General features: G+C 39.5%; 1 protein-coding gene across 5 annotated transcripts in view; it reads right to left on the bottom strand.

The window, feature by feature from the left end:
- Positions 1–15837, bottom strand: part of FRAS1 (Fraser extracellular matrix complex subunit 1) — a 409779-nt gene that overhangs the window by 155680 nt on the left and 238262 nt on the right. For all 5 annotated transcript variants that reach the window (XM_039845532.1, XM_039845530.1, XM_039845531.1 and 2 more), the window contains 2 exons: positions 893–1045; positions 424–570 (listed from right to left, as the gene is read on the bottom strand). In XM_039845532.1, coding sequence (XP_039701466.1) covers positions 424–570; positions 893–1045 — 300 coding nt within the window. The remainder of the gene's footprint in view (positions 1–423; positions 571–892; positions 1046–15837) is intronic.

The raw sequence follows: 15837 nt of genomic DNA, 5'->3' as shown, positions 1-15837 counted from the left end.
TTGTCAATATTCAAGAAATACATGTCGAAACAAATTAAATCCAGAGAAGTGTTTGGGTCACTGATGTGTTCTAGAACAAGACCCACTCTCTCTCAGGATCTTGGAATTGAATTGCTGAGAGAAACCATAAGGTGAAATAGACTAACAGTTTATTTTTTGAGATGACTAGAGAATAGGGAGGTTAAATAACTGGCCCAAGATCACACAGTTGTTACTTGCAGAGATCCCCAGCCTAGCACTTCCAATCAAGCTGATATCTGAGTTATAATCTGCTAATGGCATCCACATGCGTTTGCAGACTAATTTTTTCCGTTTATAAAAATGAAGGTTACTGCGTGAGAATATAGAAGCAAGAACTTCACATTTCCTTTGATGACTTCAGAGGAACAAGAAAAAGGAGAAAGTTCATTTTTAAAAACGTACGCTGACAAGCATGGTTGTCACTGAGATAGTGCCCTGGGAAGCAGGTGGTGCTGCAGGTGCCCAGGTGGGACAGAACAAGGTTGGTGTCGCATGAGGAGCAGGAGAAGGGTCCTCTGCCCTGGCAGGTTCTGCAGGAGGAGTGACATTCTACAGAGGGAAAAGAGACACAAAAAGAACGTGTGAAGCCAAACTCCCTTCCAAAGCAGCATCCTAAGAGCCCTTCATAAAAACCCCAACACTGAGAGCATTAGCTGGTCTGGTTTATTATCCCACAGTGTGCTCCCTGCTCTCGCTCTCACATGCTCTCTCCACTCTCTCTTTCTCTTTGTCTCTCTCTGTCTCTGTCTGTCTCTGTCTCTCTGCTCTCCCTCACCCTCTCCCTCTATCTCAAAGTTCCAGCCTTCTCAGCTATTGCCCCAGAGAGAAGCTCATGAGACACTGCCAGCTCCTGTGTCCAGCACTTACTCACTTTTACAAGCTCCTTTCTCTGCATAGTATCCAGAAGGGCAATCGGGAACACAGTGGTCCCCTAGCAGCAGGTACCGGGCATTCTGGCACTTCAGGCAGATGCTTCCAGTGTTGTGGAGATCAGCTGCACAGCGCTGGCACAGAGGATGGCAGTCTGGAGAGGGCAGGGGAGCAGAGAGAAGGCAGAGATGATATGAGCACTAAGTCTCATCATTACACCGAAGGGCAGATGGAATTGCAATTACCACTGTTGCTGTACAGACAGCCAGAGTAGCCCAAAGGCAGTATATGGCAGTAAAGCAGGAGCCTGGGACCTGTGCAAATTGTGTGTTTGAGGTTTTAAACAAATGGCCAGGCCCAGAACAGCAATCAAGTTTTCATCCCTTCCTAACTGAACAACCTTCAAGTACTAGGGCAGCATGTGATAGATACTTGCTAGTGGGACAGAAAGAACTGTCAGAGTCATGGAAACAGCATCATCAGTGCTCTCCCCATTTTCCCCAAGAGCTCAGAAAACTTGAGTACAGCATATGCCCCTGACTCCCAGGGGCCCTGAGCAGTGCTCAGCGCCCACATATGGCTCCTTCCAGGGTCAGTCCACCAGTCTCGGGGGCTGGTACGGAGGGATTGCGGTTAGCAGATAATTGGGTTGAGTTGGCAAGAAACTTTAGTTTTTAACTAGAGAGAAACTTATGAAGAAGAATTACGAGATGAAAATTCATTTCCCTGACCCTGTATATAGCTCACAGAAGCTCTGCTGTACCAGGTGTGATTGAAGCCACAAGACAAATGATCTGGTACGGCCAGCACTGACTGACTCTTGTTCTCGCACATATAACAGTCATCCTTTAATTAAGGAACTTGATTGTGTTTAGGTGAAAACATCCTCTGTCCTGCTTTAAGTGGTAATTACCCTTCAAGTCCCATTTACTATCCTCAATCCCAAAGGCAGAAAAAATTACCCACCAAAATGAAAAAGGAATAAAGACCCAGGAAAAGAGAAGAAAGAGTTCTGGTTATTGGCCTTTCCATCTTCCCCTGTAGGAGTCAAAGCACGGTTTGCACTTGCTAATGCCCCACCTAGGGACCAGAAACATCTTGTTTCATCTCAAAGTCTTTTAGCTAGAGATTGTGATTTCTAGTGACGTTTAGGCTAAAAGATCCTGTCATTGAACAGATTGCCTAGACCTGAAATCTGCTAAAAGAGGTCTTTCTGTACCCTTAGTGATACAGTTTCTTAACTGCTGATCATCCGAGACTTGTTCCCTGCACAAGAAGCAGATCCCAGTCCCATATCCAGTGCCCACTTGCCCACACGAGAAGACTTTCTAGGGCTTTAGAGCCACTCCAGAATTTGAACCAAAGTGTCATTCTCAAAAATGCTGACTCTTCTAGAGGTGCACAAACTAACAGCCCCTGACCTTTTTCTGAACTTTGGGAGTTTCGAATTACGGGCAGCATTTTGCCAATACTGGGAACAATTCTGGATATCCTGAGAGCCAAATTAATCCCCATGATAGCCCTTCAGTGAATTATAATGGCAATCATGACTATATTGAGAGAAATATGATAAGGAGGCTATTTCCCCTGATTTAGTGTATGATTTCCACACAATGCCAGCCTTTTTGATCTCTTTTACTATACCTTCTTCACAGTGCCAGGAACATAGTCCTACATGTGCAAAAGGGAGATTTAAAAAGCTTCAAAAGCTGCTGGAGCAAATGGAAGAGACCGTGTTTTGTGATTACCTTAATGAGCGGGTACATGTTAGAATTGGACACTTGGGAAACATTACTGATTCAAGGCACCATTATTTGAAAAGTCATGGCCTTTTCCTCTTTAAAGCCAGTGCTTACAGAGAGTTCTGGGCTCAGGCATGCATCAACAGGATCTGCAGGTGTTCAGTGGTCTAAAAACCAGTTGCATCTAACTGAAGCTTTCTCTAATGTGCAATTAAAGAAATGAAAAAGAATAATCACCTGGGGATGCTTTGAAGAGAAAGTAAGCAGATCTAAAGTAAATATTTTTGGATTTGTCTTATCTTCAGGATCTCTAAAAGCTGTTAAAATGAGGAGTGATATATAGTAATTACTTCTAAAGGAAGCTAGAGCTAGGTTATGGACACTCCCTCCCACTCTCCTGGCAGCTTTAACCCCTTTCTACTCTTTTCCAGTCACCACCCCTACCCTGCCCACCTCCTGCCAGGTTGTCTCATCTTCTACATCATCCAGCCCAACAAGCATGAGTACCTTCCTTCCTGTCAACCTCAAAATATCTGTCTTTACCCATTTTTATTTTATTTCTTCTCTCACAGGATAAAATGGCTAATTCCGCCACTAACATTCTTGATCCGACTTTCAACATTATTTCAACATTATTTCATTTTACCCCCATCTCTCCTTACTCTCCTTGACCTCAACCTCTGAACAGGTTCTACCTCAACTACCCCCAAAAAGCTTTTCTCTACAACCACCCCCTCTCTTGCCACTCCTTACCACCCAATTTCCTTGCCTCCCTAATTCTGTACCTCATTGTAATCTGCCTTCAACCTCCACAATTTTCCTGTGATATTGCCCTTACAAATGCCTCTGACTGCCTCTTAATGACCAAATCTAATGGCCTCCTCTGATTCCTAACCTACCTAAAATCTCTGCAACACATGACACTTTGGGCCACTCTCCTCCAAGACCCTCTGACCCCATTCGCATGCTTTGTCCTGGGGCTTCTCTTGGCCAGGTTCTCATTCCCCACCTCTGACCACCTGATACGTGTAGAGATTCCTCACAGTCCTCAACTTCTGTCCTCATAACTGAGTCTCATTCTCTGGAGGCTTTAAACCAAACATGGCTATTTGCTTCATATTTTGGTGTACAGCTACCAGAACCAGTGGAAAGGGCTTAAGAGTTTCAAATACTCAAAAATTTCAAGGCCTCTGCCTCTCTCCATGGCTCCATGTTAAGTCTTAGGAAGGCATCGGGGCAATCACTAGACGTATCACATTGCATGATGGAGTGAGTACCCAAAGACGAGGAGAAGTCAATAAATGATACCTGAAAATATAATACAATCAACTGCAGATTGCCCAGATCATCACACTGATCCAAGTTAGTTGATAGTTTTACCCTATGCACAAGGCTGTAACTACCTGAGTCTGAAAAGTTGGTCTCTAACTCTTTTTGTTCACTACCTGTATTCATTCCTTATTCCTTCCTCCACAGTTCTAAAAGTCATACTGAACATCCAATCCTATGAGCAAATTCATTCAAAAACAACAATATGAGGGAGTCCCCTGTTAATACATTCATGCAAACCTCCCATCCGAGCTCTGTCGTGTACAAGCTGCCAACAGACCATTTAAATAAATATGTTCTAAAGTCAATCTGAAGGTTGACTGACTTTTCTTAAACCAACCAGAAAAGAAAAATAAATTCCTAAAACCTAAGAAACACCTTTGTCTTGAGAGGTTTGAAGTAAAAATCTCTTTGTAGGAGAGAATTCCTTGGGAGAGCTCAAAATGAGTAATGATGCACAGGGAAAGAGGCCAAAAGTCAGAGCAACAAGGGCTTGAAAATTAATACCAGTATTCTGACTTACAATCAGAAAAGTATTGTTCCCAGGGGCAGACTACAGAACTCAGGCATGACAGCTACAAGTGTCCAGTCCCACTGGGCACCACCTGCACGCAAGCTTCAGGTGCAAGCTCAGGGCACCCAATTCCAGATCTACAGGAGAGGGGCTGAGGCTCAAACAGGGATCTCAGAGTTTTATTTTTCCGACTACAGTGAGCCATGGAAAAAAAATGAAGAACATTTTTACAAAGTATAAATAAGCATAAAAATTGCCCAAGTAGGCTTTTCAGATGAAATATCAACATTAACATTTTTCTGAGTTCTTTTCTATACAATTTTACACATATAGATTTTTATATAGATGAAACTATATTAAATATTGTCATGTAATATCTTTTTTTATCTATACTTTTTTTTTTTTACTTTTTACTCAATACTAGTCAGCATTTCCGCATGTCTTCAGGGACTCTTTGTAAACATTGTTTTTAGGGGATGCATATTTCAGCATTGAATAAGAAATGTTGCCAGTTTTCTTATAGCTTGAACATTTACTTGCGATTTGTCCACTTTTATCATTAAAACCATGATAAGAATTTTAAACATTTTTGATTGCAGTTGAACAATGCATGGGGGTTAAGGGTGCCACCCTCATGAAATCAAAAATCTGCATGTAACTTTTGACTCTCCAAATACTTTTATCATTCCTTGGTATCTACAGGAGATTGGTTTCAGGACTCCGCACAGATACCAAAATTTGAGGATGCTCAAGTCCCTTATATAAAATGGCATAGAACAATGTATATAGCCAGACCTCTACATCCTTGACTCTCCAGCTGTGGCTGTAAAACCCAAGGACACAGAGGGTCAACTGAATATTTACTGAAAAAATCCACATATAAATGGACCTGTGCAATTCAAACCCATGTTGTTTAAGGGTCGATTGTATTTCCTAAAAGACAATGTCAAAAAGAGTGCAATTCATATTATTATAGCTTACATTTATTAAGCTAGGTTATGGACACTCCCTCCCACTCTCCTGGCAGCTTTAACCCCTTTCTACTCTTTTCCAGTCACCACCCCTTACATTTATTAAGCTCTGAATATACATTAAGCACTATACTAATTATTATAAATATGTAATCTCATTTAAAAATATGAAGTAGGCATTATTATTATCCCCATTTTAAATATGAGGAGCTGAGACTCAGATGTTAAAACAATTACTCACACATGCCATATTCACCCTGATGCCAGAGCAGAGCTACTACAGACATGAAAAGAAATGTAAAATTCTTAATAGGTATGACAAATTTCTTTCTAGAAAGCTTGTATCAATTTACATCTCTAAAAGCCATTCCTGAGACTATTTCATTTTAACTTTGCCTGCACTAAGATTTTAAAAATATTAGAACAATCCTGGCTAATTTGGCTAATGAAAGTTGGTATTACATCATAAGGTTGAACATTTAAAAAATCTTTTCTTTTGAACAACAAAAATGTTCAAAATTTACTATACTTATAAGAGCTTTCAGTATGGTACAGAAAAATGATCCTGGATGTATAATAATAATCAAGTATATATTATGTGTAACCAAACAATAATTTGTATATCAATCAGTGAGTTCTTTCCTCACCCACTGTATCCATCTCTCATTGGACCAGGAAGCACAGGCCATCATGTAGTCCCAGAGAAAGTTATCAGAAGCAGACCTCAAAGATACTAAATTCACAGAGCTCAGCACTGGTTAAAAATAGAACGAAAAAAAAGAATGACTGTGCATTGGAGCTAAGACCCAAGCCCTCCACCATCAATACAACCCCACACGCTCCACCTTTGCACTCAAGCCTAGAAAAAAACCCTTCAAGCTAAAGAGGAAGAAGGAGCAGAGAGACCATTTGCTTTGTCCCTGCCCTCCCCTCCCACAGAACAGACTGGAGGCAGTCCAGTGGAGTGGTCAGAATCCAATAATAGAGTCGACTTGGGCTGTGCTTCTTTCCTTAAGAAGAACTGTCTCCAAACTGAGTCCTGTGTCACAGAGCAATAGAGATGGTGGCACATCAGGATGAGCAACAAGAGAGTGTACAGCAGACATTAAGACACAGGACTGCCAGGAAACTGTTACGAACGTTCCACAAAATGCTAACAGAATCAGTACAAGGGCCATGAGTCTATAACATGGGTATTGACTCAGTGCAGGAGGCAGAGAAGGTTCCCAGAGGAGGCTGAGGCATGAACACTGCATGGGAATTGGCTGCAAGAGGCATGCAGGACGTGGGTGGGCCAGTTTTGGAATACCCTGTAAGTCATGAAAATGAATATGGATTTTATGCTAAAGCCAATTGGGAAGTGGTTTATGTGTGTTTGTGTGTGTTTTTTTTTTCTATTCTATCTACTGAGGTATCTGTTTTTATTACAGATGTAAATGAGAAATTGTTGTGTCAAAGGTAACTAGCAATGAGAGAAGATATTAGAACCACAGCAGAGAACCAACAAGCCAAGAAAACACAGCAGCTCTCATTATGAAACCTTTGCTGGGGAGGGGAGTGGGGTCCTTGCTCTCCTCTCCCTTCCTCCCTTCTATTATGTTGTAGAAGACCTTTCTCTGTTAATAACGTCCCATGGCGGAATGTTTCTCAAGGGGCTTATACTAGACTAGTTATATTAAGAATATGAAGAATACTACGACGTAGGTACAGGAAAGCTGTCATGACCAGGAATGGAAATCTTAGGTGTCCCGCGAGACGAAAGAAATAAACATACTAGTGGCTCGTCTTCCAGGCAATGGCCCAATATGACCCTTTCGCAAATTGTCAGCTTCTAAAATGCCTTTAAAAATGAAAAAAAAGTAGAATTTTGTCAAATCAGTAATACCTAGCAGGTAGCCTCTACTTATTTGTTGAATGAAAGAAAAAAAATTATTGGGGTAATAATATGAGGAAATTAGGAATTCAGAGGCTCATGAAAAGGGTTGCACCACTTGGTTTTCAAAATCTACTTTAGGCCAAGAGGGAAAGGGCACTACCTGGCCATGGGTGCGACAATTTACAACTGCCTTGTCAGTACAATTTGAAATAACGAAGAAAGAGATATCCCCATGATTAGCCAAGTATATTAATTATACAATTAAACATAATTAAGAGGTGGTAGGAGCCATCTCCAGGCACCGCAAGAGGTGACTATGTGTCCTGGGGAACTGCTATGACACCAGTAACTTCATGCACAGTAAAATCTGTGGGCATATTTTCTGAGAACTAAGCCAATTTGGAGGCAATTCTTGAATTCTTCTTGGTAGGCAGTGACCGTCTGACAAATCTTAATTCATACCTACTGTATCTACACTGTAGGAGCACAGCTGTCAGTGTCCTGAAAATGGCCATATCCTCAGAGAGGTCGACAAACCACAGAGCGAATCCCTCCATAATCCTACCTGCTCCACTTTTTGCCCCCATTCCTCTCCACAAGTGATATTTGGAACAATTTCACAAGATACCTGAGAAGAAGTTTATACAGTTACTAAAATAGGGGAACTGAGTTTCCAATCCACCAATCTAGCAGCCTCGGTGAGGATTAACGTCCCATCCTAAAAGCCCCATCTGTGCAGTAAGGCACTTGTCTCAGACTTTCCTGTCTGTGATCAAAAAAAGGAAGCTAACCTCGAATACGTCTAAATGGTGAGTGTGCAGCCACTAAATGCTTAAAAACAGTGCTATTCTGGAGGCTGTTTCTCCCATCGCTCCTCAGTAAGTAAATCCTTATTTGTCACTATTTCAATTACAGTGAAGAGTCTTTAAATATAAGACTCATTAAGAGTGACAAGAAAAGATGAGAGACCCAGGATACATTTATGTTTAGCCTGTTTCAGATTGCTGGTATAAAATAAGCATGTGGTGGGGGGGAGGGCAGATGGAGTTCCAGTTGTTTGTCTATATGCCTGCTTGCTAACAAACCCAGAGAATTAGCACTTTAAACAAACAAATTAATGAACACATTACAAGGGAGCCTAGAAACGGAGTATTAGCTTCAGTTGAAATAAACACATTTCTTGTTTTTAAGCAAGCACTGGATTCCATTTGTTTTCTAAATATGCACAGCATGCAGATATGCTAAAAATTTAAATAGATAAAAAATTAATATTTTGACTCAGCAGCTGCAATATCATCTAATATGCCACCCTGCAGCTGTGAGGAAATTACATGTGGTCATCACGGTTTGACTCTTTCTTCAAATCACGAAGGCTCTGCTTCGAGGATCAGTAAAGATTACACACAGTCATGATGGATGGAAGCACAAGGCATTGAAGTGACTTATTTCACATCTTTGGAGCAAAGTCAAAAAAGCTTGAAGATATTAAAGTAAATGTGTTCTCTCGAAGCAATGGCTTTGGATGTTGGTTTTATGGGGCAGCGACTCCTTAGCTGATAAATAATGATCTATAAAGACAAATTTAGACACACAGTGATATTTTTAATAATATCCTGTCAGCCGATTAGGTTTTTAATGCAACCACATTAAATGTGTTTGGAAGCAGTTAAAATAATCGGTACTTGTAGCTGTTCCTCACCAGGAAAAAGAGAAATGATTTTATGCCAAAATTCAGCACCCTTAAAGTGTATATATATATATAGAATTTGAATTCTGATGCCACTTTTAAAACTGATTGGGTTCTACTTGTGACAAGTCTAGAAAAAAATCCAGAGAAAGAAGCATCCTCTCTTCCCCTTTTGATCATGACTTTGGCCCTAGCCCATCCATGAACTCTTGCAAGTCATGTATTCTTTTTGTACAGGCTCTGAATAAGTAAAAACAAACAAACAAACAAACAAATAAAACAAAACTCTTTTTTTCAGTGTCTGTAGCTATTGTCTGACCCTGAAAAATAATCATCCCCCCCCTTAAAAAAATACTATAATAGACTGACCTTTAGGTTATAGGGCAATGATTTCTACCCACTGTTGGTAAATTCATATATGTTTTGAGAAGGCTGCGGTAGGACCCAAAGAGTCAGACAATTTGAAGACAGAAGGAGTGGGAGGAAGTGTCAAATGTAAGAGCAAAGTTCCTTCCTCAGTTTTAGTGCCAGTTCTTGCCGCCAACAAGGAGATATGAGCACCACTCCTGGCCACGTATCTCAGTGCCTTATACCCAGCCTCCCAGTAGTTTATGTTTTACTCTTGGTCTACCTCCAAAAAAGAAGAATGTTCACTTCAATTAACATTCATGGAACATCAGTTGGGTGTGAAGAACGATGGAAGGTACAGTGGGAGACAGAGCATTAAGCGAGGCTCAGACTATTCCTTTGAGATGCTCATGACAACGTCTAATGTCAGAAGAAAGCCGCGCCTAAAATTCAATAGGTGCAAAAGGAGGATCAGAGAATATTTATCCAGAAGAAGTAAGAAGGATTTGAATGTGTATGCTTATTTGATGTTTGCAACTGTTGCTGGCTGAGGACACCCTAGTTAGGAGGGAAGAACAATGTGCATAGGCACACAGGAGGGGGGCGGTGTGGAGTGGGGAAGAACATCCAAAAGGGCCAGGGCTTTGGACAGTAACTGTGGAAACAAGGAAGAAATGAGGAAAAAGAGGCATTGAGAAGAAGATACAGGACATTTGAGCAGAAAAGGTAAGAGAGTTTTCTGGGTTTTGTTTTGTTTTGCTTTGCTTTGTTTTTGACTGTGTTGTTGTTTTAATCAGATTATGTTAATCTTCTAAACAAAAAAGAAAGAAAAGGTGTAAACTGATCTGAGGAAGATCTGAGTTGAGGAAAAGTGTGGAGAGTACATATGGAAAGGCCATGTGGGCAAGCATCAAAGAGAGTTGTAAATAACATGATTGCCAAGAAACAGAGAAGGTCTTATTGGAACTAGATCAGGTGATAAAGGCTGATGACACAGTGGTCACATGTGTGTCCTCTGAAGTAGCAATGCTCCAAAGCCCATCTCTACTGTTTACTAGCTGTGAAACATTGGGTCAAGTGGTTAATGCCTCCAATCTCAGTCTCTTGGGCTATAAAGTGGAGACACTACTAATTACAGCACCAACCTCATGTTGTTGTAGTCAGGATTAAATTCCATAATGGAGGTGAAGAGCTGGCGCATAGTAAGTACTCAGAAAACATTAGCTATTATTATTCTTTATCTGTAGTAGGTTGTCTGATCAGAACTGACGTTGATATTGATTATCATGCTTGCATCTAAGTCACTATTTTGCCTATTACATGTAAACCACAGAGATTTACATGTGTGTAAGAAGAGTAGGTAAGTATAGCCTTACCCGTTTTGCTCTCTTTAGTATAGAAAAGGATAGGAGTCTAAATTCAGCTATGTTCTTTAAGCATAGAACTTCAAAGTCCTTCTCTGCAGTTCAAGCCCTGGTCTGTGGTTCTTATGTAGGTAACAGCAACCCTGACTCCATTGGGATCCCTGCTAAATTGAAAACTTATGAATAAAATCCTTCTGCCCTTACCAAAGCTAGGTAAGATAATGTTGAATAAAAGTCACATGGAGAAGAAAATACAACTTCCTCTTTTTAATTTAGGGAAGCCCAATTTAAGCATAGGTCATATTTCTTTTTTCTGAAAGAAAAAGTTTGAAGAAAAAAAGTACCTTCAAATATTCAATCATCCTTCAGCAGATAATGTGGCCTCTTAAATAAAACACAAATTGGAAGAATAAGTTCCAGAGAGTGATTGGATATGCAATTCATAGTTCAAATAATAGAAATAGGGTGACAAGATGAGAAATAAGAAAATAAAGTGTATTGCAAAAGAAGAAGATAAGGAAAATAAACAAGCAATTGTTTTTTGTTTTTTTTTAAAAAGAAGACACAAGAAAATTGAAAAAATATAGAGATGAAATAGCATCACATGAAATGAAGCAGGAGGTGAAAAAGAAGAGATAAGAACCAAAAAATGGGTCACACAAAGAAGAAAGATCTTTGATATAATTACTATATGATGCATTAGAAGGAGATTACAGTAGACATTAGAACCCTAGATTTGAGTCATTCATTCATCCAACAATTCCTGCTATACATCTATGTGTTGGGCGCTGCACTGAGCTTTTATTTCCACTTCCACTGTAAGGTTTCTTGGAATGATCAAATGAGAATATAAGTGAGAAACTGCTTTGAAAATTATAAAATTCCACAAACACACCATTATTGCTATTTATAGTAACATGAAAAACAGACCTAATCCAGCTAAAGCCTTGAAAGTCATAATTAACGTACCATGGACCAAGCAATAAATCTATTACCTGCTAGTTACCACCCAGGTCCACCACAGAAAATAGCCAATCAAGTTAAGTTACACAAACACCATGGGATGCTATTTAGTCATTAAAAGTGACAATTATTAGGATTCTTTGAATATTCACCAACATATGGGAATACATAGAGATATGTAAGGGAAAAACAAAGAAATACGTATTTGTTGATACAACTATGAAAAAATACATATATGTATATGTTGAAAAAAATTAAAGTAAATGTAGAGTGATATAAATTATTAAAATATAGTACATTTCTTTAAAGTTTACTAATTTAATAATGTTAATATACAATAGAGCCACATGTACACATGGCAGTCTAAATGCTTTCAGACTAGCAATTTCTTGCTACTTTTCCCTTTTGCAACAATTCCTCTCCAGGCCACTTTGTCATGCCAGTCTCTGCGAATCCACCTTTTAATCCACCAAACAAAAAATCATTCTTGAGTCCCTGATGAATATAATCAACTGTATTCGGTATCGTAGAGTACAACAAAATGGTTAAGTATTTAGATTCTGGAATCACAGACAGTAGGTTCAAATCTTGGCTTTATCTTCCAACTTTTGTCATTTCGAGCAAGTTACTCAAACTTTCTGTGTTTCAGTTTCTTCATATGTCAAATGCAGATCAAATGAGTACCTATCTTGGAGGATCATTGTTAACATCAAATGACAAAATGCATTCAAAGTGATTAGCACAGTGCTTGTTACATAATGAGCCCTCAGAACAGTCACCTATTATTAGACACCAAGAAAAGATCACTCACAGAGAACATGAACTAGCCAATGCCAAGTGCTAGGTAAGTGCTAGAAACAATCAGCATACCAGGAATTACTACATGAGAGATGCCAAGAGGAAGCTGGTCCTAGAAGGGAAGGAATATCAACCAGGCCAAGAGGGATGGGTGGAAAGGATTTTGATGATCAAAATAAGGTAGTAACTGCTACACGTTTATAGTAGGTGTCTCTTTCCTTCCTTTCAACTTACAGCTGCAAGAGCAGCTACAGCAAGATGTAGGGCAGTGCCAATCCACCTCCCCCACACGTAGAAGCTGTTGTAAAACAGAACTGGTTCTCACCTCTCTGGCTTCAAGCCACTGTGTTTGGAAGCAGAAAGCTGGTACGATGGCTCGTGCAGAGCTCTTTCCCAAGTCCATAATTATGTTCAACTTGAATTGGTTTTCTTCATTATTCAGTGTTGCAGTTGTGTCAGCTTATTCCAAAATAAGGATTTGTTGCTCTTTTAATCTGTGCATTTGACTTTTTCGCAACTTTTTTTAAGGGCCCTCTTTCAGAAATAATGATAATAAATGGGGAAAATTATGGAAGGGGCCCTCAAAAGGGTATTGTGGGTTTTTTTTTTAATGATTTGGAAGAAAAATGTTAACAGGTTTTCTAACCAGTCAACAAATGGCTTCACACAGATTCAAAGAGCAAACACTTCTCAGATTCAACACTGGAGGATAATCACTGATTGCTCTTTGGTGGTCTTTGGCATGCAAGAGAGTGGCAAAACTAAACCTCCTCAGTGATCTCTCTGCTTGCCCATAGAAAGAAGAAGGAAGAAAGGAAGGAAAGGAGGGAAGGAGGGAGTCCACAATCTGAGGACAGGTTCATTATTTCATTTTACCTTTAGGAAGTGCCAACAAATTGTTCAAGATATTATCATCAGTTAGTGCAGGGATTCCCAAAGATTGTTCTGTGAACCACGTGCTTAGCTCTGTGAGAAGCTATAATAAGCAAAGGGGAGGGATCTGCAATTAAATGTTTGGGAGATCATGTCCAGCCTCCTTATCTTAGAGATTCACAATGTACATCTGTTTATTTAACATTCTGAGAAATCCTGCAATAAAGAAAGTTGCTTAATGTTATTTAACTGAGAGGTTCCCAAATTTATGTAGCCAGGAATCTTTTTGCTTTTGAACCATTACTCAGAAATTATCATGGATTAGAACATGAAAATACTAAAAATACTAATTTTTTTACTGACATTTATCTTCTTTTGCTTACGTCGTGGTACAGATTTATGAAGAAAATGAACCTGCTTTTAAAAAATTCCTGCATAAGCTAACAAACTTTAATCCCCTAGAATTCTGCTAGCCTCACAAATCAGTTGTTTAAAATTTTCCAGTATTCTCCTCTACAATATTACTCTCAGAATTATCTCCTTTCTACACAAGAACTCAAAAGTATAGCCATCACTTTTGGCCATTCCACAAAGCCCAAGGCACTTTTCTTATGTATCTGCACTTTAATATTTCTCACTCAGTTTTCTTGTTAATTCTCACCAACTCTTATAAACAAAAGAAAGGTTTTAGCTGAGAAAAACAAATGGAAAAAGCACCCCAGGCTTTAAAATCGTTGGACAATATTGAGATGTAGAAAAAATATTAATTTAAAAAATCTATAAAGAAAAAACCTTGCTTTCCATAACACTTAACCATGTCTGCTGCAATCTTATCCACTCCTGCCTCTCGCCCCAGTTCATTTATCTCTGTTGAAAATGTTCGGCCCTGGCCTAAATCTCACAAACTGTATATCTGCTTTGATAGACTTGAAGGGAAAGAATCCCACACGTATGAAATCTCCATATGTGATAACACATTGAGGTTATTGGACCTGTTCCCAGGATATGTTTATTCTTGTCTTCGTGATAGATTAGATGTAATTTTCTTTATTAAACAGCCAAGTGCAATTAAGAGGTCTCTGTTGATGATCTTAAGTACAGCTCAGCCAGAGAATAAATCCTATGAGTAAATCCCACCACTCTGCAAAGCTCACACCTGATAGAGGGAGCAGAAAGGGTCTTTTCCCAGAGCTTCCACTGTGCCAGAACTTCCCAAGAATGATGAAATTACATTCCACTGATGGCACTGCCTGGGGCAGATAATTTTCTGCTTTGTCTATCATCACAAGACTCTTTCTAACACCTTCCTGAGTTTAGATAAAAGTCCTTGAAATGTTCCACAAAGTTGACAATGACCTGACTAAATAACACTTCAGTTAAAAAAAAAAAACAACATTCCAGGACTTTGGGTTTAGGGTAAAATGAAGATAGCAGATGAGCACCTGGTGGCTTCAGTAAGAAACCTGTGTTCACTTAGACCTTCAACCTTCTCCTAGACAGCTACCCCTGAATGTCCAATGTCACCCTATATTCAACTTGTCTAAATTCAAATATATTACCTTCCTGTCCTGGCCCTTGGTAAAGGGTCCTCCCAGTTCTTGAATTTACTTGACCAGAAATCTGGAAATCATCCCCAACCACCCTCCTCCTATCCCCCAACTCCTATTGCTTCTACAGTAGTCACCCCTTGTCTGTGATTTTGCTTTCCGTGGTTTCAGTTACCCACAGTCAACCATTATCTGAAAATATTAAATGGAAAAATCCAGAAATAAACAATTTACAAGTTTGAAATTATGTACAGTTCTGAGTAGTGTGATAAAATCTCATGCCCTTCCACATCATCCCACTGGGGATGTAAATCGTCCCTTTGTCCAGTATATCTACGTTGTTTAAGTTACCTGCCACATACTCACTTAATAGCCATTGTGGTTATCAGATTGACCGTTGCAGTATCACAGTACCTTGTGTCCATTATTTTACTTAATAACAACCCCAAACACAAGAGTAGTGATGCTGGTAATTCAGATATACCAAAGAAAAGCTTTCAGGTGCTTCCTATAAGTGAAAAGGCATATATGCATAGAAAAAAAAAACAAAACCATAGTATATATAGGATTCGGTACTATCCAAGGCTTCAGGCATCCACTGGGGATCTTTGAATGTATCTCCCACAGATAAAGAGGGGACTACTTTATAAGGTCGAGCCATATTAAATTTCTACCATTTGACCATTTGTGCCCACAAAATAGCAATCACATAGGCCAACCTAATATATAATTAATACTTAGGGAAGCCATGTCCCCTTCTCCTTATTCCCTCAGCAATTTTCTCATTAAAGGCCTTCACATCCCATCTGGATTCCTACGACTACCTCCTAAAGGCCTTTCAGCCCCCGTCTTGTCTTCCTGCATGCAATCTTCCACAGGTTTTTCTTTTGACAGAGATGTGACCATAACACTCCCCTCATTAAAAATCTTCAAG

The sequence above is a fragment of the Pteropus medius genome, unplaced genomic scaffold (genome assembly GCF_902729225.1).
Source record: "Pteropus medius unplaced genomic scaffold, Ma_sr-lr_union100, whole genome shotgun sequence".
Classification (NCBI taxonomy): Eukaryota; Metazoa; Chordata; class Mammalia; order Chiroptera; family Pteropodidae; genus Pteropus; species Pteropus medius.
Note: the sequence above shows the minus strand (reverse complement) of the source record. Positions and strands in the feature narration are given on the sequence as shown.